The sequence below is a fragment of the Suncus etruscus genome, chromosome 1, assembly GCF_024139225.1.
Source record: "Suncus etruscus isolate mSunEtr1 chromosome 1, mSunEtr1.pri.cur, whole genome shotgun sequence".
NCBI classification, from domain to species: domain Eukaryota; kingdom Metazoa; phylum Chordata; class Mammalia; order Eulipotyphla; family Soricidae; genus Suncus; species Suncus etruscus.
This window is the reverse complement of record NC_064848.1, coordinates 132,700,511-132,724,924: the sequence shown is the minus strand read 5'-3', so window position 1 is coordinate 132,724,924 and position 24,414 is coordinate 132,700,511. Positions and strand designations below refer to the sequence as shown.

Sequence of the window (24,414 nt, the reverse complement as noted above, 5' to 3'; positions counted from 1 at the left end):
TTTAGATTGCTTTGTGTGCGACTAAGAAATATTATGTATTACAATCTGGGGACTTGAGGGACAAAGTAATTGTACATGGGTTCTGTTTTATTTTTTTTAATGTTCTTTGGCTGAAAGTTCAAAGTTAAGTTATCAACAAGGGGACTTCTGAGAATTCTGTTTATGGGTGATTGTCCTTCCAATGCAATTTTACTTTGTCCTCTTCCTTTGCATCTCTGTTCTCATAATTAAAAATAAAAATTAAAAAAATCATTAATAAATTGTTCTCACAATGATGGAAGACTATGTGTCTGTCATAAAATTTTATTTAAACATTATTATCAATTATCTACTCTTTTTTTTTTGTCCCCCAATTCACAATACATACCCGGCAAGGGGCCTGTGTTGAGGTGTATATGGGGTGCCTTTACTGTACCTCCTCTTTCTATACAGCCAGTGTAAAGAACACAGCCTGTGGTAAGAATTGGGAGGCCTTATTTTATCTTTTATTTTTTTTTTTCTTCAGAGCAAACTAAAGTTGTTTTTTTTTAAGTAAGAATTCATTTTAAGGACAAAATTGATTAACATAATAAGGTAAACTAATATAACATAATATAGTGACATAACATAACATATAATATAATTAATATAATAATAATACATGTAAGTCAAAGAAAGTTTCTGATTAAAAACACAATTTTTTTTTCCATAATGGCTTACATATCTTTCACTGTAGTATTTTGGGTACATATTCACATTAAATCAGGGGAATACCCATCACCTAATATGTCCTCTTCTCAATCAAAAATCAAATATACTGAAAATAGGCAGAGTCCTGTCTAGAGGCTTCCAAACTCAGTTTGAGAGAGGATGTGAAAAAAGTAATTAAAATACCACAACAATACACACACACAAAAAAAAAAATATCGAATTAAATAACCGATAAGCACCACAACAATAAAGACAGGCACCACACAATAATCTCGGTTCTGAAATCAAATCATACTCAAGTGCAAAGAGAAAGACAAAACAAAATAAAATAAAATAATATTGGAGACATCAACCGTAATCTCCACACCAAAATAAAGATGTCAAAAAAATAGATCATTTATTCTCCTCTTGCTGCTTTCGTGGTATGTGGAAGACTTCTACTTTATCTTGGATGGTAAAATCAGACCTGTTTCTAGAGATCTTGGTGGCTGTGAGGATCAGGGAATGGAGTTTATGAAGTCTTTCTTTGTGGTTCTAGCAGTTATGCTTCTTCAATGTCCTTTTTTTGTTTTTTATGTATTCTAGGTGTTTCAGAATAGTGCTACCATTCTGTGTTTTTCTTTTGTCTTCTGACTTACTTCGTTTAACATAACATGATCTAGGTCCATCCACGTTGCTGCAAAGTCTGTGATTGTATCATTTCTAACTGCCATGTAATATTCCATTGTATATATGTACCACATTTTAATGATCCATTCATCTGTTGTTGGACATCGAGGTTGGTTCCAAGATTTGGCTATTATACTGAGTGCTGCAATAAATAGTGGGGTGCATACATATTTTGGAATGAATGTCCTTCCATCTTGGGGATATATGCCTAGGAGAGCAATTGCTGGGTCAAATGGCAGCTCAATTCTGAGTTCTTTGAGCACTCTCCAGACTTTTCTCCATAGATGTTGGACCAAAGGGCATTCCCACCAGCAATGAATGAGAGTTCCTTTCATATCACATCCTCTCCAACAAAGGTTGTTCCCATTATTTTTGATGTGAGCCAACCTCACTGGTGTGAGGTGGTATCTCATTGTTGTCTTGATTTGGATCTCCCTGATGATGAGTGAAGGTGAGCATGTTTTCATGTGTTTGTTGGCCATCCTTCTCTCTTCCTCAGAGAAATGTCTATTCATTTCGTCTCCCCATTTTTTTATGGCTTCGTTTGGTTTTGAAGGACTCAGGTTTCTGAGCGCTTTGTATGTTCTAGATATCAGCCCTTTATCTGATATATCAAGTGAAAAGATTTTTTCCCATTCTGTTAGCTGTCTTCTTGCATTAAGTAGGGTTTCTTTTGCCATGCAGAAGCTTTTTAGTTTGATATAGTCCCATTTGTTTATAGTTGATGCTAACGTTTTTGCCATTGGTGCTCCATTCTCAAAGACCCTTTTAATATAAAGGTCTTCGAGTGTTCTGCCTATTTTATTCTCGATAAACTTTATAGATTCAGGTCTGATTTCCAGATCTTTGATCCATTTTGAGTTGACTTTTGTATAAAGAGTGAGATATGGGTCGATTTTCACTTTTGTGCATATGAGTTTCCAGTTGTACCAACACCATTTGTTGAATAGGCTTTCTTTGTTCCATTTCATATTCTTGCCTCTTTTATCAAATATTAGTTGGCTATATATCTGGGGGTTTATGTCTGGGAATTCTGTTCTAATCCACTGGTCTGAGGTCCTGTCTCTGTTCCAGTACCATGCTGTTTTTATTACTATGGCTTTATAGTATAGTTTCAAGTTAGGTAAGGAGATACCTCCCAACTTCTCATTTTTCAAAATGTGTTTAGCTATCCTGGGTCTTCTATGGTTCCAAATGAATTTTATAATTGATTGTTCTATTTCTTTAAAGAATTGTGTCTGGATTTGGATAGGGATTGCATTAAATCTATATAGCAATTTGGGTAAAATAGTCATTTTGACTATGTTAATTCTACCTATCCATGAGGATGGGATGTTCTTCCATTTCTTTAGATCGTCTTCAATTTCTTTCTGAAGTGTTTTGAAGTTTCCCTGGTATAGATCTTTCACTTCTCTTGTAAGGTTGATTCCTAGGTATTTGATATTTTTTGATACTATCTTAAATGGAATTGTATTTTTAATCTCTCTCTCCTCAACTTCATTGTTTGTATATAAAAACGCTACTGTCTTTTGTGTATTGACTTTGTATCCAGCCACTTTACTGTATTGGTTGATTGTTTCTAGGAGTTTTTCTGTGGATTCTTTAGGGTTTTTGATGTATATCATCATATCATCAGCAAATAGAGCTAGCTTGTGTTCCTCTTTCCCTACTTGAATTCCTTTGATTCCCTTCTCTTGTCGGATTGCTATTGCTAGGACTTCTAAGGTTATATTGAATAAGAGTGGAGAGAGTGGACAGCCTTGCCTAGTTCCTGATCTTAGTGGGAATGCTTCTAGCTTCTCGCCATTAAGTATAATGTTGGCTGTAGGCTTTTCATAAATAGCTGTAACTATCTTAAGGAAGGTGCCTTCTAACCCTATTTTGCTGAGTGTCTTTAACATGAACGGATGTTGGATTTTGTCAAACGCCTTCTCTGCATCGATTGATATGATCATGTGGTTTTTGTCCTTCATGTTGTTGATGTGGTGTATAATGTTGATTGATTTGCGTATGTTGAACCAACCTTGCATTCCTGGGATGAATCCCACTTGATCATGATGTATGATCTTTTTAATGAGGTGTTGGATTCGGTTTGCTAAGATTTTGTTAAGTATCTTTGCATCAATGTTCATTAGTGAGATTGGTCTGTAGTTTTCTTTTTTGGTGGTGTCTTTGCCTTCTTTAGGAATGAGTGTGATATTAGCCTCATAAAAGGAGTTGGGGAGGATTCCTGTTTTTTCTATGGTTTTGAAAAGCCTATGGAACAGTGGTAATAAGTCTTCTTGAAATGTTTGATAGAATTCACCTGTATATCCATCTGGGCCTGGGCATTTGTTCTTAGGGAGTCTTTTAATTACGTCTTCAATTTCCTCTGAAGTGATTGGACTGTTTAGAGTTTCTAGGTCTTCCTTTTCCAGTCTTGGAAGAGGGTGTTTGTCCAAGAATCTGTCGATTTCTGGTGGGTTCTCTAGTCTAGTTGAATATAGTTGTTCATAATATGTTCTCATGATATGTTGTATTTCTTAGGGTTCTGTTGTAATCTCTCCCCTTTCATTCGTGATCCTAGTGATTTGGGTGTTTTCCCTCTTTTTTTTGGTAAGTTTTGCCAATGGTTTGTCTATCTTATTTATTTTTTCGAAAAACCAACTCCTGGTCTCATTGATTTTTTGTATTGTTTTCTTAGTCTCTATGTTGTTTATTTCTGCTCTGGTTTTTATGATTTCTTGCCTTCTGGTTGTGGTTGGATTTCTCTGTTGCTGTTGTTCCAATTCTTTGAGGTGATCTTTTAAACTGTTGGTTTTGTTATTTTCCTGTTTCTTAACATAGGCCTGTAATGCTATGAGTTTCCCCCTAAGTACTGCTTTTGCTGTATCCCATAAATTCTGACATGTTGTCTCTTCATTGTCATTCGTCTCAAGGAATCTTTTTATTTCCTCCTTGAGTTGTTCTTTGATCCAGCTGTTGTTAAGCAGTATGTTGTTCAATCTCCAGGTATTAGTTTTCCTCCATTGCTTCTTCTTGACATCAATTATAAGCTCTGTTGCATAGTGATCTGAAAGGGTACTTCTAATGATCCTTACCTTTGTGGTCTTATATAGGTTGGCTTTGTATCCTAAGACATGATCTATTCTGGAGAAGGTTCCATGTGGGTTTGAGAAGAATGTGTATTCTACTTTCTGGGGATGGAGGGTTCTATATAAGTCTATTAGCCCTAATTCTTCTAATTTTTCATTTAGAGCTCTTATTTCTTTACTATTTTTCTGTTTGGAGGATCTATCCAGTGGTGATAGTGGAGTATTGAGGTCCCATACTATTATCACATTTCCCTTCATGTGTTTCTCCAGGTTTGTCAGTAGTTGCCTCACATATTTTGGTGACTTTACATTAGGTGCATAGATATTGACCAGGGTTAGCACTTCTTGATCTAATGTTCCCCTGATCAGTAAGTAGTGCCCCTCTTTGTCTCTGATCACTTTCTTGAGGTTGAATACAATTTGGTCTGATATAAGAATGGCTGTCTCTGCTCTTTTTTGTTTTCCATTGGCCTGAATAATTACTTTCCATCCTTTAATTCTAAGCCTGTGCTTATCCTGTAACTGTGGGTGTGTTTCTTGCAGACAGCAGAAGTCCGGTTTATTTTTCCTAACCCAGTTCTCTACTATGTGTCTTTTTATTGGAGAGTTTAGTCCATTAACATTTAGGGAAATTATTGATAGAGAGGACTGTTGTGCAGTTGTATTGTGTGGCGTGGTTGTTGTTACAATCGGGGGTTTGGATTGTGTAATTCGTCTCTGAGTAAGTCGCTTAGGATCGGCTTAGTTTGCACAAATAGTTCAAGTTCGTTCATATTTGTGAATGTTTTTAGTCTGCCCTCCCATATGAATGATAGTTTTGCTGGGTATTGGACCCTGGGTTGGAAATTTCTTTCACTCAGTCATTTAAATACATCATTCCACTGTCTTCTTGCTTGAATTATTTCAAATGGGAGATCTGGTTTGATTCTTATGTCCTTTCCTTTGTACTTGAGGTTTTTTTTCTCCCTTATTGCTTTCAGAAGTTCCTCTTTCTCTTTGTTTTTCACCATTTGGATTATTATGTGTCTTGGTGTGGGTTTATTAGGGTCTATTTTATTAGGGACTCTCTTGACTTCTTGGATTTGTCCTAAATTGTCTTTCCAGAGGGTGGGAAAGTTCTCTGTTATTATCTCCCTGACTACTTGTTCTTCCCCCTTCCCTATTTCTTCCCCTTCTGGTATACCCACAATTCTTAGATTGTTTCTTTTGTCCTTATTCATTAGATATTGGATTTTTCCTTCCAGTGCTTTGCCTTTTTTTCTTTGTTGGTTTCTTGATCATTTTTATATTGCAGTTTTCCTTCGATTTCATCGATGTGCTTCTCCAACTCTGTGGTTCTACTCGTAAGGCTTGTTATTTTGTCTTTTAAATCCTTCACTTCTTTTTGAATGGAATCTCTCATGTTTTTTAACATTTCTTCTTTAATTTGGCTTAGTCGTTCGTCCATGAATTTCTTATACTCGGTTGCTAGGGTTTCTTTCATTCTGTTTAGTAATTCTTGCATTTCCTTCCTCATGGCCGCTTTTAAGTCTTCTTCCCATGAATCTGTGCGCTTTGGTGGACTTGCAAACTTGATAGGGCTTGTCATGTTGTCTCCAGTTATAAGGGATCTCCTTGATTTACACATAATACTTTGTATTTAATGGTATGTTTTGGAGTACTATGGCTTCTAATTTCGGTCTGCTTTGGTCTCCTTCCTGAAGGTTTTTCTAGAGGAGCCTGTTGGGTGAGTTTGTTGAACCTAGCCCTTTCTCCTCCCCTTTGATCCCTAGAGTTCAACCTTCCTGCAGTGGGTTTTGTCCCCTTTCTGCTCCTTATTTCTGTCAGCGGTGCAATTCCACTCCTGGCCACAATGGTTACTGGCGCTGTTGAGCCTAGCACTCAATCCACCCTCCTTTCTCTGGGATTCAATGGAGCTCCGCCCCCTCCAATCCTCCCTTGAAGGAGTTCCCTCAGTTCGATTCTGCAGGCTCTATCTACGCCCTTGGGAAGTCCCTGGTCCGCTCCAGGGTCCAGGGGGGTGGACTGTTCTAGGTCACCTGCGAGTCTAGATGGTTGGCCCTATCTCCCCGTCTATTCGGGTCGCTCAACTTGTCTTTCTAGGCACCACCCTGGGGGGAGGGTCCGGCACCAAGCTGAGCAAAAAGTCAGAAACTCACTCACGCCTCCCCAGCCGGCACTCAGGAGTCTCTGAGGGGAGTGGCAGGCCCAAACGCCAAGCAAAAGGAGAGAAACTCACTCACGCCTCCCCAGCCGGCACTCGGGAGTCTCTGAGGGGAATGGCAGGCCCAAACGCCAAGCAAAAGGAGAGAAACTCACTCACGCCTCCCCAGCCAGCACTCAGGAGTCTCTGAGGGGAATGGCAGGCCCAAACGCCAAGCAAAAGGAGAGAAACTCACTCACGCCTCCCCAGCCGGCACTCAGGAGTCTCTGAGGGGAATGGCAGGCCCAAACGCCAAGCAAAAGGAGAGAAACTCACTCACGCCTCCCCAGCCGGCACTCAGGAGTCTCTGAGGGGAATGGCCAATTATCTACTCTTAATTCAAAAATCTATCTTTCTCAAATTTATAACATTTAGTGTCTCCATATTAGCTAATATTTAGCAGTGAAGACATCAGACATTTTGCTTCTTTGATGATGTGAATGCCATTATTTTTTGGCATCCACAAATTCATATTTTTATCTCAGAACATATTGTACATATCACTTCTCACAAATTGCAGTCTACTTTTCATTTTCCACTTTCAAAGTCTTTTTGGAATATACCGAACACTTAAAAAAGGCAATAAACATGACATGCCATATTGAGTGATCTCTATTGACACTTGCAAAGAATAATCTCTCAAAAGTTTTTTGAAGGATGTGAATTGATACTTGTAGAAATAGGGACTTTTACATACACAAGATTCTCAAATTTCACAATCAAGGGTGGAAAGCAATGAGAATTCTATATATATGAATTCAAAATACATGGTGCACCAAGAATCAAAGTCTACATAAAGTCTTTTATTGAATAATTTAATAAACAAAATTATGTTTTATTCAATATAAATAAAATCATAAGGATAAAATAATAAAGTATTAATTATTAACTATGTATGCATATGACCAGTTTGAGTTATGAAAATGAATACATTCAAAAGACATTTTCACCTCTACATTGTCTTATGTAATAATTCACAACATAGAAAATATTTCTAGTAGGCACAATAACATTGGAAACTGTAAAATAGGATATCGTCTGACAAACTCGATTCTATGATGTGTTAATATATCAGAATAATATCAAATATAAATTGAATTAAAGTCCATGATCAATTTCCATTTATTTAAAGTCAAATTATCCTATAATTTTGACTTTTTGTTTTGGTATTTCTTTGGAGATTAATTGGTAGTTTCTCAAGGAACTCTTCTGGTATTTCTCATGGAATTATTGGTAATTCTGGGGATCTAGCAGGGGCCAGCTACATGCAAGGCATGTATCTAACCCAATGAATTATTTTTCCATCCCCTCATATTGAAAATTAAAGACCCTCCTCAATTTATAAATTTACTAATACATAATAGTTTAAGGAAAACTTGAGCAGATAGATTTTCCTTGATTAATGTATTTTATTTTAAAATGTATAATATGTGATACATATTTATTTCACATTTTAAATACTTCTCAGGCATAATATTACTAATTTTACTAAAATATTAATCTGGTCAAGATAAATTATTTAGGATAATTATGTAAAAACTCAATACTAAAGTGCACAGATAGTAAATTCAATTTGCATTAAAACTTTATTGAAATAGATTATTTTATTTTTCTCAATTTATTTGTATATGTAAGCATTTTTTGGCTACTACTCTATAGCTTTCCATGTTGGATGTTGAAGATCACTTCCCCGATTGCCTGCTTCAATGGAGACACTGATAGAATTTCCAAGTATACTAGAAGTCTAAATTATTGAAAAGGAATTTCTTGTTCAAAGATGGCAGCCGTGTCATTATTGCGAGGAATTGTTGGTGTTTGTTGAGATGAATAGGTGGATCCTGTGTTAGATTCTGTGCTTGTTGCTGATGTGGATGATGGAATGAGGGTTTCACTGGTTTCTTCATAAGGAATGACACTGCTTCCTGGATTTACCAAGGCTGATATGCAGATATTTTCAGTAACACATATTCTAACATGTCTAGTAGTTTCTACTTTTTCATTCTTCTCACAATTTTTTTTGGAAAAACAAGCACACTCAAATTTTTCAGAAAATTTCTTTAGATCTTGAACAGAGGGTTCCCCAAATACTATAAACTTATTACAGTAGCTAAATTTAATTTCAAAATTATTTGGGTTCAGGTGAAGATAGTCACTTGAATTCCAGTCTTTCCTGACACAATATCCTTGATTTTTACAAAGTACATGGGTGCACATTATACTTGCTAGAGTGACATTTACTAAGTAATGACCCAGTGTCTTCAATAATTCTTGCTGTAAATCTCTACAAAATTCCTGCAATTTATTAAGAAAAGCAGAATATTGAGAAACAAATTAGTTTACATGTGAATCAATTCATTATAATAATAGATATTTAGAAAGTATAAAACAAGATTTGATGAGAGGAAGAAACCGAATGTTTACTACTTTAAAAAATACTATTATTTCTAATATTTTTACAAACATTTCTAAATTAATGTTATGTTGCAATTTCATGCCAGTAATGAGTGATGGACATTTTATCTTCCTTAATACTGATCTTCCAAATAACTGATAAGCTTATAGAGCTGGAGACAAGAGTAGTAAATCAGTTGAGCATAGGTTCATGGACTTACTACTGTGGTAGGAGCCCCAACTCCACTAATGACTACATTTAGAAATCTTTCTTTCTTTTGTAAAAAAAGAGCTCCCAAGAGGTTTTGAGGAGGAATCCATGGGCTGTTCACAATTCTCTCAATGAGAGCCCAAGGATCTGGTGGAGCTCACAGTCCCCTCAGTGCTTCTGAACTAACACAACTGTCTCGAGATTGCATTTGGGACCAGATCAGAACTGGAGTGAGTGCATAAAAAATATACACTATACTTCTTGAGATCAGATATGCATTGAGTGCATGCAAAGAATATTCCTACTATCTCCCATTCCCAGACATACTTTTTAAGACTTCCTTTCTTAACGAGATGATCTTGGCTAAATTACTTAACTAGATTATACTTCTGCTACATAATATATAAAATAAGGATAAAGCAGCACCTGCCTGGTAATATGAAAACATACAAGAAAGATAAAAATATTTAGCTCAAAAAGTGTCTATCATCCATTAACCCATGAGAAATAATAAAAACTATAATAAATAACACAATTTTTATTCAAGCTCAAACAGTTTTGAAAAGTGGCTTCTAACATTAAATTTAAAATAATTCAAAAATTTTAAAGTGATTACACTCAATATTAAATATGATAAAAAGTTCAAGTTATGGGCAAAGTATGAACTTCCTTTAGAAATATAATTAAATTATTTGGGGGCCAGAGAGATAGCAGAGTAAACAAGGAGTTTGCATTGCATGTGGCTGACCTGGACTTGATTCCTCGAATTTCATGGTCCCCTGAGCCTGACAGGAGAAATTTCTGAGCAGAAAAATAAGTATTCCCTGAGCACTATCAGATTTAACCTCAAAACAAAAAAAATAAATAATAGAAATATGCTTATTTGGCAAATATGAATAACAAACAGTAAATGATTCAAACTGAATTCTCTGCATTATATTAATAGGACTTTTCTCAGAGTGTTACTTTTCTTTTATTTGGGGGGGATGGAACAGGGCAGGGGTTGACTCTGTACTTAAGGTTTATATCTGGAGATGCTTAGGAAGCATATGGATTCCCGTTGATTAAAATTAAGTCAGCTCTGTAAGGCAGTGATTATACTAGCCTGTTTCTCTAGAATGCTAATATTGGGGAATTTTTTATAAGGATGCATAAGCAGCTCAATGAAGAAAATAACAAGATTAGTTGATCAGACTACTATAGAATTGGTTGGGGTAGGTCTTCAGACAAGTCTAGGCACATCTTTGGCAGATTCTCTGGAACCTATTTTTCTTACATTTATTGTTAGGCTTTAGTTAATGGTGATCAACATATCAAGGAACTCTTATCCACTTCTGGTGGGAATGCCGTTTAGTCCAACCTCTATGGAAAACGATATGGAGATTCCTCAAAAATCTGGAAATTGAGCTCCCATTCGACCCAGCTATTTCACTCCTTGGGATATACCCTAAGAACACAGAATACAATACAAAATTCCCTTCCTCACACCTATATTTATTGTAGCACTATTCACAATAGCCAGACTCTGGAAACAACCAAGATGCCCTTCAACAGACAAATGGCTAAAGAAACAGTGGTACTTATACACAATGGAATATTATGCAGCCGTCAGGAGAGATGAAGTCATGAAATTTTCCTATACATGGATGTACATGGAATCTATCATGCTGAGTGAAATAAGTCAGAGGGAGAGAGAGAGAAACACAGAATAGTCTCACTCATCTATGGATTTTAAGAAAAATAAAAGTCATTTTTGCAATAATCCTCAGAGACAATGAGAGGAGGGCTGAAACTTCCAGCTCACTTCATGAATCTCACCACCAAGAGTGGTGAGTGCAGTTATAGAAATAACTACACTGAGAACTACCATAATCATGTGAATAAATGAGAGAACTGGAAAGCCTGTCTAGAGTACAGGTAGGGGTGGGGTTGGATGGAGGGAGATTTGGAACATTGGTGGTGGGAATGTTGCACTGGTGAAGGGGGGTGTACTTTACATGACTGAAACCTAATCACAATCATATTTGTGATAAAGATGTTTAAATAAAGAAAAAATAAAAAAAACTATTCTTACTATGTTTCTTTGGAAAAATGACTGGAAATTTGGATATGATAAAAGTAAATATTCATAGCATTATATTTATTTTTGTGGCTTCAGACTAATCATGTGGGCCATAAAATATGTAGAAGCATTTTTAACCTGGAAAAATATTCTTTTTTATTTATTTTTTGGGGGGCCACACCTGGCTGCGCTCAGGGATTACTCCTGGCTATCTGCTCAGAAATAGCTCCTGGCCGGCACAGGGGACCATGTGGGATGCCGAGATTCGAATCAATCACCTTAGGTCCTGGATTGGCTGCTTGCAAGGCAAATGCTGCTGTGCTATCTCTCCAGCAACTGGAAAAATCTTCATGAAATTATTCTTGTAGGAAATATTTTAAGGAAAAAGAGACTGACTTAAAGAATTTCTAGCTTTAAGGATAGAAAAGTTGTCATAAAATAATATGCCTTCCAGAATCAGTAGCCAATGCAAATACTTTCACTACCACAAACAGAAATGAGCATATTCTGCAATATATATGAACTTGTAGAAAAAGAAAACCTTGCTGATTGTTTAATTTTCAGTCCTTTACATTGATTTTGAACTTCTGAAGTATAAGGTAGCAATGAGTTTTTGTTCCATTCACCCTTATTTGTTGTAACTTTTATGGAAGAATAAGAATGCCCATTCCTAATCCTTTGATAGACTTTATAGTGTTTAGATTAAAATTCAACTTGTCATCACTAGTATATATTCTGATATATTTTCTCTGTTCACATGTATGTACCTCTCTCACACACTAGACAAGCTGTTTCAAAGCATAGCAAGTTCATATCAAGATACCCTTATTGCTCTCTTAGAAAGCTTAGTACTATAATTTGAACAAACTAAATAGCGTATTACCATTCATTTAACCTTATGAGATAATAACTTCTCAGATACCATTTTATGTGGTTTCATATCTCCTAAGTTTATATATTAAAATTTGTCTGATATTATTATATTTCTATTATTAAATTGTCTTTATTATTGGAATAAAAATTGAAATGTTATAGAAATGGCGCAAACCCATCTATATATTTAATTATCACATAATACATATCTTGTTTAATAAATTTAAAATATACATTTTACAAGAAGATGGAATTTGATTTTGATAGATGACAGTATTGTTCCCCACATCAATATTAATATAAATTCCATGCATATAATATCTTTAGTACTAAGTTTCACATGCAAACGATATATGAAATTTTCTACCTAGTGCAGGTGCGATTGCAGTGTCCCATAGAGACAAGGGTTAGGTAAATATAGAAAAAATAAATTTTAATTGTTGATAAATCTCTAGTGTACTCAATAGAGTGACTGAAAGATCTAAAATTGTCTCTTGAAGATCTGATAGATAGTACAGTGAGTAGGGTGCATGCCTTGCATACAGTTCACCAGTGTTTAAACAAATCAAATTTTGAAAAGTTGATATTGAAGAGTTAAAGCCTTATCCCTATAAAATGTAAGGCTAAAATTACTGATACCATGATGTAAACATATCAAATTTAGCAACCAATTTGATAATACTAAGTAAACAATTGAAACAATAATTAACTGACTTTTATACAATGAAGTAGAATGGTGTGAAATAGTACATATATTTTTACTTAAAGCAATACAATAAATAAAATTATCTTCAAAATTATAAATCATAGTATATTGAAATAACTCACTGAAATGAAATTAAAATAACTCACTGAAATGCTTCTTATTAGCATTTATTAATACATTTATTAGCTACTACATTTATTAGCACAGTCTCTGTTTTTTTTATTTATTAAGAGTTAATGATGGTGGTGTTTAAAATCAAGTCACAACATTGATGAATATTTGGTTATCTGGTCTAATAAGCAAAAAATTAAGAGGTAATGGATGAATCTATTATGCATAGTTTTGGTAATGACTGAATTTACTAAAATGAAATGAAGGAGCTATTGATTTGGACATAGATTAAGAATCCTACCTTAAATTTAGCAGCCCTGGTTAAATTCCTTGCACCACATCATCTCCCAAGTATCACTAAGCTTAACTATGAAAGGTCCCAAACAAGTCTGCATGTGGTGTTGAATGTACCTGAACTTTGGTATAATATGGTCCATGGACCATGGTTACTCTGTAACCCCTGTAATCTCTGTGACCACAAGGTAAAATTTGTAGTGCCTCCTCATTCTTTGCACTGAACTGCTGATCTGGTTGACTAGATTCACAGGAAAAGGCCCCAGAGTCTACTGAGGTCCACTTGTTAGGTCCCAAACTCAAACCAAAGAAAGTATGATTGAGTGATTTTTGTAATTTTCTATTCAATATTTAAATAATTTAAAGTTATAAGAATGATAGATTTTCTCAAATTATCAATGAAACAGAGGAAACACAAGTAATACGGGACTCTATTGATAACAAGGGCATAAAAGTCATGTTTAATAATAGAACTATCATTCAAATGAGATTACAATTTAAAGGGTAATAGAAATAGTAGCAAAAATATATGTAATAAAGCAGAAGGTGACAAAACTAAAGCAGTGTCACTGATAGAATATAGTTATAATAACACTGAAGGACAAGAGCAAAGTGATGACAAACAGGATAGGGCACTTGCCTTGCATATGGTTATTCTGTGTTCAAATATCACCAGTGCAAATTGTACCCAAAAATCCCACCTGAATTTTGCTGAGCACAGAGCTAGGAGTAAGACATGAGCAAAAAAAAAATGCAAAAAAGTATAGCCCCCCCTCCAAAAAAACAAGCAAATGAAATGAAGGATTATTTATTCTGTCATGAATAATACAAATATGTTCTGAAAATCATGATAGAAGGTTTGAGAGTTAAGAATAAAATAAAAAATTTAAGGGTGAAAAATTAAATTCTATACTTCTCATACTAATTGTAAAATGTCTGATTTATTCCTCAATAAATACAGTGTTTACAGTACTTAGTGAATAATGAAATTAACATAAAGAATTCCATAAAGTTTTCAGGAAAAAATATATGAATCCAAAAAAGTAGATGCTCAAAATCTGGGAAGATAATAATAATAATTAAGAACATACCAAGATTTTAAAAATATTGGGACCTAAGTTGCTGGCCTTGACTGCAGTCAAATTGGGTTTGACCCCTGGCACCCCATAATGTCCAATGAGCCCTGCAGGAATGATCCTGAAAGCAATGCCAGGAATATGCCCTGAGCATTACCTTCTATGATCCGAAACACTAATTTTTTTAATTTATTTTCTGGCATCTTTAAGATTTTACTAAAAGATTAACTTACTTTAGTTAGGGTCGAAGAATTCACTCTCTCTGAAATTGTTATGCTTTTTTCATAACTTGGTAATAAAACCAGAGAAAGCAAAAGAATTTCAAATAGAAATAATGACCAAAATTATCTTAAAATTATTTCACAAAATCTACTGTTATTTAAGTATTTTAACAAATGAAATAAAGGCATGACTATCTGATGGGCAATAGGACAAAGAATGATTTCAGGTCTTAGAGAATAGAGTCTTTTCTCTTTAGTTACTAGACAAAGACCCCAAGCGATGACACCATTAGGTATTCTCTATAGCAAATCCATCACTGTTGTATCCACATCCATAGAGAAAGAAAAGTTCATCTCCAGATCCAGGTAACAACTTTATTCTTGCTTTGAGACAAAGACTTTGAAGATGCAGAGGCTAAAATACTAATTTAAAAAGTTTAACAAGAATGACAATACAGAGAGAAAATTGTTATGTCTTTATAGGGAAAGTCTTGTTGAGTGGAGGAAAATGCAATTAGAAAAATCAAATTTAATCAGAAGACACTGTCTTTTGATCTGTGGGGAAAAAAAGGAAAAAACAAAACAAAACAAACAAACAAACAAAAAAACAAGATCACTAATTACCAAAGACTGATTTTAACAACTGCGACTGAGCAGAACTTTGCCTGGGACCATAAAGAAAGACTCTGTCCTAGGCTTCATCCTAGGATTTATGCAAAAATCAATATATCTAATTGCAGAGGTTTAACTTTGACAACCATGACAGAGCAAAACTTTTGGAACCATAAGAAAGACTCTAATTCAGGCCTAGTCTAGGATCTTTGCAAAAATCAACATCACTAATTACAGAGGACATACTTTGACAACAACAACTGAGCAGAACATTTCCTAGCACCATAAAAAGAACCTGGGTTTTGCAATAAACATGTCTGGAGCCTGTAGTTCCCATGACAGTATGCTTCAAGGGTGGAGAAACCCTGTATCTCTTGGGCCAAAAGAATTCACTTTCTAATTTCCCAATACTTACTGTGCATATGCAAGAAAACAAACAAACAAACAAACAAAAATATTGCCACAGCACCCCCCATTCCATAATTTATTTTGGTGTTATTGTGTTTTTATTGTTTTTTGTTTGTTTGTTTGTTTCCTATGGTTTGGTTTTTTTCTTTTACTTTTTCTTTTTCTTCTTTCTTTTTTCCTTTTTTCTTTCTTTTAAATTTATATTTATAGCTCTTAAACAGGTGGTCCACCTAACTTTCTTAGAATATGATTCATATTGTTTCCCTCAGAAATTGAAAAATGAAAGTGATTATTAATAAGGACAAGTAGTCTCAGGAACTTTGATTGGAAATAAAAAATGATCTTACCTGAATACTCATCCCAAAGTGAACGAAAATACAATCAAGAGACCCAATCTGCACCAAGCTATATACAAAAGGGACCTGTTACACTAGCAGTCCAGGGGGCAAGGGGTGGAAATATAGGATGTATGCTAGGAACAGAGGTGGAAGGAGGTCAACACTGTTGGTAGAAATTGCCACTGTCAATATGTAATTTAAATATAATTGTGAAAGACTTATTATTCACATTGGTCACAATAAAAATTTTAAAAAGTAATAACAATAAAAGTAGTTTCACTGCCACAATATATTTGCTAATATATACCATAAATATAAAACATTCTAGTTTCTTCCAAAAAAATGAATTTCAGGAGTGTTTGATCCATTTCTTTGAAGAATGTCATGTGTATCCTTGGAGGAATAAATCTACAATGCTTTGGGGAGTATTACCATTTAAATAATGTTAATTTTTCCAATACTTGAATAGCTAGAGAAATGCAAAATGAAGCAATGAAATCCTCTTCAACAAGGGGTGTTGGGACAATTGGTCAGCAACATGCATAAAAGCAAACTCAGTCTTCCATCTAACATCATGTATAAAGGTCAACTACAAATGGAATAAAGACCCTGGCATCACACCTGAAACCATAAGGTATATAGAACATGTAGGTAAAACTCTCCATGACATTGACACAAAAGGTATATTCAAGGAGGAAATATCACTCTCAAAACAAATGGAAGCGAAGATAAACAGATGGGCCTATATTTAACTGAGAAGCTTCTGAACCTCAAAGGAAATAGCAGCTAGAATTCAAAGACCGCCCACAGAATGAAAGAAATCTGCACCCAATACCAATCATAAGGAGAAAATATCTAAGACATGTGTTGCATTAAATAATTAACGATGGGGCTGGATGGTGGATGATGCCATCCAGCCCACATGGCTCTGCAACCTCCATGCAGCCGGCGAGTTCCAGGCCCAGGTGAAATCACTCACACGCAGGCTTCAGGAAGAATCATCTTTATTTATGCCCTAGCCACCACAGGTGTGTGGCCTATGTCAACCTTTTAAGCATTCAGCTATATTTTGCTAGCCCTGCATCTTATCTCCTGTTAGCCATCTTCCCTTTGGGCTCCATGCGGCCCAAAGATCCAAAAGCCAGGAAGCCAAGCCGGGCCAAGAGAGAAACGGCAAAAAGGGCGGAATCCCCTGGCTCAGAGGTTTATCTATCCTTTTCCAGACCCCTCCCAGAAATGGGAGGTCTTGCAGGTAGTTACACCTATTATCCAGTTCCCAAAACTCCTCCCAGATATGGGCGGGTCTTGGGGTACACCACATTTCCCCCTTTTTACCCGTTTGACGCTCAGGGGTTACTCCTGGCTATGTGCTCAGAAATCGCCCCTGGCTTGGGGGGACCATATGGGACGCCGGGGGATCGAACCGCGGTCCTTCCTTGGCTAGCGCTTGCAAGGCAGACACCTTACCTCCAGCGCCACCTACCCGGCCCCCCCACCACGTGGCTCTTTTATAGTTTCAGGCCCCGTAGACGGTTTTGTAGACCGCTGCCGGTTCGCTGGAGGGTGGATTCCAGGTTTTTCGCTTTTCCAGGCCAAACTGAGCCCAGCCCAGCCCAGCCGAGCCGAGCTGCTTGGAGCTTGCCGCTTGGAGCTTTTTGCCGCAGGGGCTTCACCGCTGCCTTTTTTCCCCTCTGGGAGCACTTTGGATGTTCAGAGTTCCAAGTGATTTAAACTAAAAGTTCAGTTCGAAATTTCCAAAGTCGAAATCCAAATTCAAGCCAAAGGTCATTTTCAGAAAATCAGTCCACTTTAAATACAGTCTTTTTTCTCCTCCGTTTCCAATTTAGACTTTTAATAAGTCTTTGAAGAGGCCCAGGTTTTTGTTTCTTGTAACAAAGTTTTAGTTTTGGGCCTGGGCCTGGGCTGGAGGTGATGCAAGCTTCCACCTCTTTTGTTTTAATTGCCCTTGTTTCCCTAGAAGGGGTCACGGCCATGTTTGAACATGGCTGCACGTGGCCCAGTGTTTTGGGCTCAGTGCACCTGAAAAGAGCCAAAATGAAACAGAAGAGCAGAAATCTCACCATTTTCGCTGTTTTGTTGGGTTTAGGATTCAGGTCAAAGTTCGGAGCGCCAGATGTTGCATTAAATAATTAACGATGGGGCTGGATGGTGGATGATGCCATCCAGCCCACATGGCTCTGCAACCTCCATGCAGCCGGCGAGTTCCAGGCCCAGGTGAAATCACTCACACGCAGGCTTCAGGAAGAATCATCTTTATTTATGCCCTAGCCACCACAGGTGTGTGGCCTATGTCAACCTTTTAAGCATTCAGCTATATTTTGCTAGCCCTGCATCTTATCTCCTGTTAGCCATCTTCCCTTTGGGCTCCATGCGGCCCAAAGATCCAAAAGCCAGGAAGCCAAGCCGGGCCAAGAGAGAAACGGCAAAAAGGGCGGAATCCCCTGGCTCAGAGGTTTATCTATCCTTTTCCAGACCCCTCCCAGAAATGGGAGGTCTTGCAGGTAGTTACACCTATTATCCGGTTCCCAAAACTCCTCCCAGATATGGGCGGGTCTTGGGGTACACCACAGACATGAAGGTACTGACATAACTAAAAAAAGAAATAAACTTCTAAAATTAACTTCTAAAAATTAAAAATGGGAATAAAAACTGAACAAACACTTCTTCAAAAAATAAATACAGATGGCCAAAAGCACATGAAAAAATGCTCCACACCATCAAATCAAACAAAACAAAACAAAACAATGAGGTACCAATAAACACATTACAGGAACTGGTACATAATACAAAAAAACAAGAACAATTAGTGCTGGTGCGGATGTGGGGAGAGAGGAACTCTCATTTACTGCTGGTGGAAATGCTGTCTAGTCCAACTTTAATGGAAAAAAATAAGTAGATTCTTCATAAAACAGGAAATTGAGCTCCCATAAGGTCCAGCTATAACATTCCTAGGGATATACCCTAAGAACACAATACAAAAATATCTTCTGCACACCTATATTTATTGAAATTCTATTTAAAATTGCCAAAATCTTGAAACAACCCAGGTGCCCGAAAACTGATGAGTGGCTAAAGAAATTGTGGTACATATAAACAATGGAATACTATGCAACCTTCAGAAAAAAATGAAGTCATGAAATTTTTCTATACATGATGGACATGAAAACTATTATGCTGGGTGTAATAAGTCAGATGGAGATATAGAGATTAGAATCAAAATAGTCTCAATCATCTGTGAGATTTAAGAGAAATAAGTCATTATTGTAATAATACACAGAGACATTAGAGATGAAGGCTGGTAGAACTGGCCATGATATGAAAGAGTGGTGAGTTTGGTCAGAAATAACTACACTAACAACTTTTATGACAATTATTGTGTGTGAGAGAAGTAGAATGCCTGTCTCAAATACAGGCAGGGGTGGGGCAAGAGGGAGAGGTAGGCATTAATGGTGGGAATGTTGCACTGATGAAGGGGGCTGTTTTATTTTTTTACAACTGAAACCTAACTGCAAACATGTTTTGTAATCATGATGCTTAAATAAAAATATTATTTTAAAAAATAAAATATAGAACAAAACAAGTATTTTAATATGATGCAAGATGTATTAAAATTTTTTTAGTAAAATGAACACCCAATATAGTAATTTCTCAAATGGCCTTATTAATTTTTCATATTATTCAGCAATTCCCTCCTTGGAATATACCTCAGGATTCAAAAACACAAATCAGGAAAGAAATCTTTATTTCTATTTTCATTGCTGCACTATTCTCAATAGCTAAAACCTAAAAAAACAAAAAAACAAAAAACAGCAATACCTAAAAAGAGTTATCTGGTAACAGAAGCTATGGCATAAGTACACAATGAAACACAAGTCAGCTGTAAAAAATAACAATAAAGTAATGTAATTTGATGATATGTGTATGGATCTGGAGAGTTTCATGTTGAGTGAAGTTAATCAGAGGGAAATGACATACACAGAATAATCTCTCTCATATGTGAGATATAAAGAAACCTCATAAGGGTAAAAAACACTCTAAAGTCAATAGAAACAAAGAACATAAGAACTGTTCTTTAATAAAAATCTTGTCAATGGATTGGAAGTTCTGAGCATATGCTAGGGAAAAAAATACTAGAACAGTCATAGAGGAAAAAAGTGTCTTTTCTAGGAACAAGCAGGGTGGAATGGCAGAGGGAGGCTGGAAGTTGGTGGCAGAAAGTTGATACTGATTATGGAACTAATGCTGGAACATTATATGTCTGAACCTTAATAATCAATAAAGTTCTAATTCAAAGAGATATTAAAAATTAAATATTAAGAAATGTATAAATCAAATAGTTACTACTATACCTTGACCTTAGAAAATAAAGAATTTCACATCTCCTTTAATGATGTTTTGATCAATTTAATATTATTTTAGAATCTTACTTTTGTTTATCTACTCATATGCTCTCTCATATTCATTTGATTTGCATCTTGTACTTCCCCCACCAAACTGCTTCTCCTGAATAATTTTCTATATCAGAGGCATCTCTTTTATTTAAAAAACATCCAACAAAGAAGCATGGTTATGTTCCTTTTCTAATTCTACTGACAGACAGAAAACTTTATTAAAAATAAATAAAATTAAAATTTATTTTATAATATATATTATAAAATATTATTTTAATACATTAAAGCATTAGTAATTATTAATCTAGAAGTTCTACAAAGAAAATCTCAGACAGATTTGAACTGTGACCATTGTTTGCTTAGCTATACAATACACTATCTTATTTAGTATTTAAATGAATAAATGATGTTCAAAAGAGTAATTCAATGGATTAAAAGTAAATAAATGCATACTAAATGTCATTACTTCTTTTAATAGTATATTCAGTAGCAGAAAAATCACCATATACTCTTGTCAGTAAATTAAAATTATATTGCTTTTGCTTCATAAAAACTATAGAATTTCAATCAATTTCACTTTTTTTACTCATTCCTCTAAATCACATTGATTTGTCTTCTTCCCAATTTGGTTATTAACTGACTTAAACAAATAAAAATATTTCTCCCTATAAATAAATTCACAGGGGCGCATGTGGTGGCCCAGTGGTAGGGCATTAGCCTTGCACAAGCTAACCTAGGACAGACTGCAGTTTGATCCCCCAAAGTCTCATCTGGACCCCCAAGCCAGGACCAATTTCTGAGCTCATAGCCAGGAGTAACCCCTAAGCATCACCAAGTGTGGTCCAAAAATATCAAATGAATAAATGCACCGATGATTGATTTACTCATTACCACTAAGCCACACGCATAACATTTACTTCATTATTCCGTATCACAATGTCAAAATATTAAATCTCGAAACGTTTTCAGCTATTTAGTATTAATTCAACTTACTTTATATTTGGTTATATAGGCAGTTTCCAACAGTACAACTCCAGAGACCCCAAGAGCAAAACTTTCACCAATTGTATGCACAAGATCAACCTGGAAAATGTAATAGACAGCTAATAGAAATATCATGAAAATTTTATTTATAGGAAGGTAATAGCAAAAGTAAACATGCAGAGCTAACAATGGTTTAGCTAATTAGCTAATTAATAATAACTTACTACCATTTTTTGTGGGCTACAACCAGTGATGCTCAGGGGTTACTCCTGGCTATGCTCTCAGAAATCACTCCTGGCTCAAGAGATTCTATGGGATGCTGGGGGTCAAACCCAGGCCTGTCCTGGGTCAACTGTGTGCCAGGCAAATGCACTACTGCTGTGCTATACCTCTGGCCCCCTATGACCATTTTTAAACAATCACTGCTGTCCTATTACAAAAATACTTATAATTATGTTAATTGCTTCTATTGTCAAGAAAGCAAGTACTTGAAAGTAAATACAAACTGAGTCATTACATGTCTATACTAGCTTATTCCCATGGTTTAAAGAACATATAATTAAATTAAAAACAACATATAGGAGCTGGAAAGATAGCATGGAGGTGAGTCGTTTGCCTTCATGCACAAGGTCGGTGGTTCGAATCCCGGCATCCATATGGTTCCCTGAGCCTACCAGGAGCGATTTCTGAGCATAGAGCCAGAAATCACCCCTGAGCACTGCTGGGTGTGAACAAAAACAAAACAAAACAAAACCAACAACAACAAAACCAACATATAGTCTTATGTGTTATTTGTGCTTTGGTAAAAAGTTACCTGAAAGCTCTTTTTTAAAGGCAATTAAAAGCTAGAGAGATAGTTAAGATGGAAGAACAATTGCCTTGCATGTAGCAGATCAAGTTTAATGCTTAGCACCCCATATATTCCCATACCCCCTCCAGAAATGATCCTAAGCAATGGGCATAGAACTAAGTCATTAATAACTGTGTTGTGACACCACAACATGATAAATATAAAGTAACCGATGCCTTTTACTCCTTTAAAAATGTACTCAACTGCATCAGAAAGTACAGCTAGGGGAGCATCCCATATGATCCCTGGGCACTGACAGGAAGGATTCCTGAGTACAGAGACAGAAGTAATTTCTAAGCATCACTGGCTGTGCCTCATGATACCTTCTTTAACCCCGCCCCAAAGAAAAACAAAACCATGAAAAATAGTCAAGTTCTAATAAACAGCACAGTGGACAGTATTTAATATGTATCCTACCTTGGCTTACTTACCTCAGAAAGAAATATTGCAGGCTTATCAACAAAAATTGAACGTACGTACACAAAAACAGGTAATGGGTCTTGAGGATTACGAACTTTAGAAACCCGAAGGGCTTCCCTAACACGATTTCGAGTATAGAGAGCAGCCTTTATAGATGATTTTAATTTTATATACAAATAAACGGATGGAAAAAGTGCAGTGCTTCCATTCCACAACCAGTTCAGCAGATCATTTCTCTCTATTTCTGGTTGTAGGCAACTTCCATTGTAATTAATATCATTATAATTATTATTGAAACAATCAGGAAAACCATAAAAACCCCAATAGTTTTTTGGCCTAAGTGACCTTGCCAGTTCCAAAGTCTTCAGCATGTAGGTCTTTCCTGCATTTTCAAAATCTTCTTTGGCAAGCTTGGTGACCTCTTCAATAGTAAGATTTGGGTAATTTTGCTTAGCCAACTCGATTGATTTGTTCATGTATATAGTTCTAGATCCCATGTTTCTAATCCACAGAGGTTTCCAATTTGGCCAGTCAATGATAGACAAACCTAACTGGTCCTTTTGCAGGTATTTCTGAACGTCTTGCTTAACCTTCTCCAAATGGGCTGTTAGATTTCCCTTCTGAGGAACTCCTCCATTTCTTTCAATCTTACTTTCAATGTAAGGATAGGAGCCAAATTTATTGATGTAAAATAAGGTAACATTTTGATTTATGGCTTCCTTTCCAGGGTCTCCTATCAATGAAAATATGTTCAAATTCATAGATATATTAAATTTTCTAAAGCACAGTAAATTTTCGATATTCCAAGCCAGGGCATAAGTCGTATTTGAGTGTATCGGAGGTGCTCTGTAATCCGCATTCAAGCAATTTGGAAACAGAAGAAAAATGACCATTGCCTTGGATATTTCACTGAAGCCAACAAAGCTCCTAAAGCAGATATATTTGGCCCATAGAAGTTCCATGGTATGGAGTAGTAACTATTAAAGTCACGCTCTTTTTCCTACACACTTCAGCTTATTCAATAATTTACATAAGCAATAAACATAGAGAAAATATCATACTATATTTAAATATGATTCTTCATGCATCGTGTTTCAGATATATTTTGCAAGTTGCTCATCTACGGCTGGAAACAAAAAGAAATATAAAATACACACTTACACTGGATTTCTGTATTAGGGATAGTAAATTTACCAACTTCTTAAATTTTAATTGCTTAGACTTTAATTATTTTTTGAAGATCAAGTACATAATCCTATGTGCAAACATTCATGTGCTTGGATCAAGAAATCTTGGAGCTGGAGAGATAGCACAGTGATAGGGCATTTGCCTTGCAAGGGACTGACTAGGACCTATGTTGGTTCAAATCCCTGCATCCCTTGCCTGTCAGGAGCAATTTCTAAGCAGAGAGCCAGGAGCAACCCCTGAGTGCTTGCTGGGTGTGGCCTCAAAAAAATAAAATATCAAATAAAAATCATTTCCTATGTACAATACAAATTTATCTCATCTCAAACCATTACTGAGCTTGTAAAAAAGTGAATATAAGTACTTTTACTTTAACCTCCCAAGCTATGCATAATTGTATACCAAGTAATTATGTAGGAAAAATTCTTTCAAATTAAAATAAATTGTTGAAGCTCATATTCTGCTTAGTATTTTAATAAAATTTTTATTTATTATTCTTCTTATTGTTTTTATAAAACACTTTTACAAACTTGTCTGTCAAATACTCAAAATGACCTTGTAGAATTTTGAGAAAGTATCCTTTTAAAAGAGGTGGGGACAAATTAGAGGATGATGCATCATCTT

At 35.7% G+C, this 24,414-nt stretch overlaps 1 protein-coding gene and 1 non-coding gene across 2 annotated transcripts in view; both read right to left on the bottom strand.

The window, feature by feature from the left end:
• Nucleotides 1–340: 340 nt before the first annotated feature.
• LOC126031636 (small nucleolar RNA SNORA51) lies at nt 341–473 on the bottom strand. Its single transcript, XR_007503474.1, has one exon. It is a non-coding gene; the product is annotated as a small nucleolar RNA SNORA51 (small nucleolar RNA).
• A 7,912-nt stretch (nt 474–8,385) lies between these two features.
• The window catches only part of LOC126017654 (hyaluronidase PH-20-like), a 37,475-nt gene continuing 21,446 nt past the window's right edge, over nt 8,386–24,414 (bottom strand). The window contains exons 2-4 of the mRNA XM_049779729.1: nt 22,617–23,338; nt 21,345–21,434; nt 8,386–8,928 (exon numbers count right to left, since the gene is read on the bottom strand). Coding sequence (XP_049635686.1) covers nt 8,386–8,928; nt 21,345–21,434; nt 22,617–23,338 — 1,355 coding nt within the window. The remainder of the gene's footprint in view (nt 8,929–21,344; nt 21,435–22,616; nt 23,339–24,414) is intronic.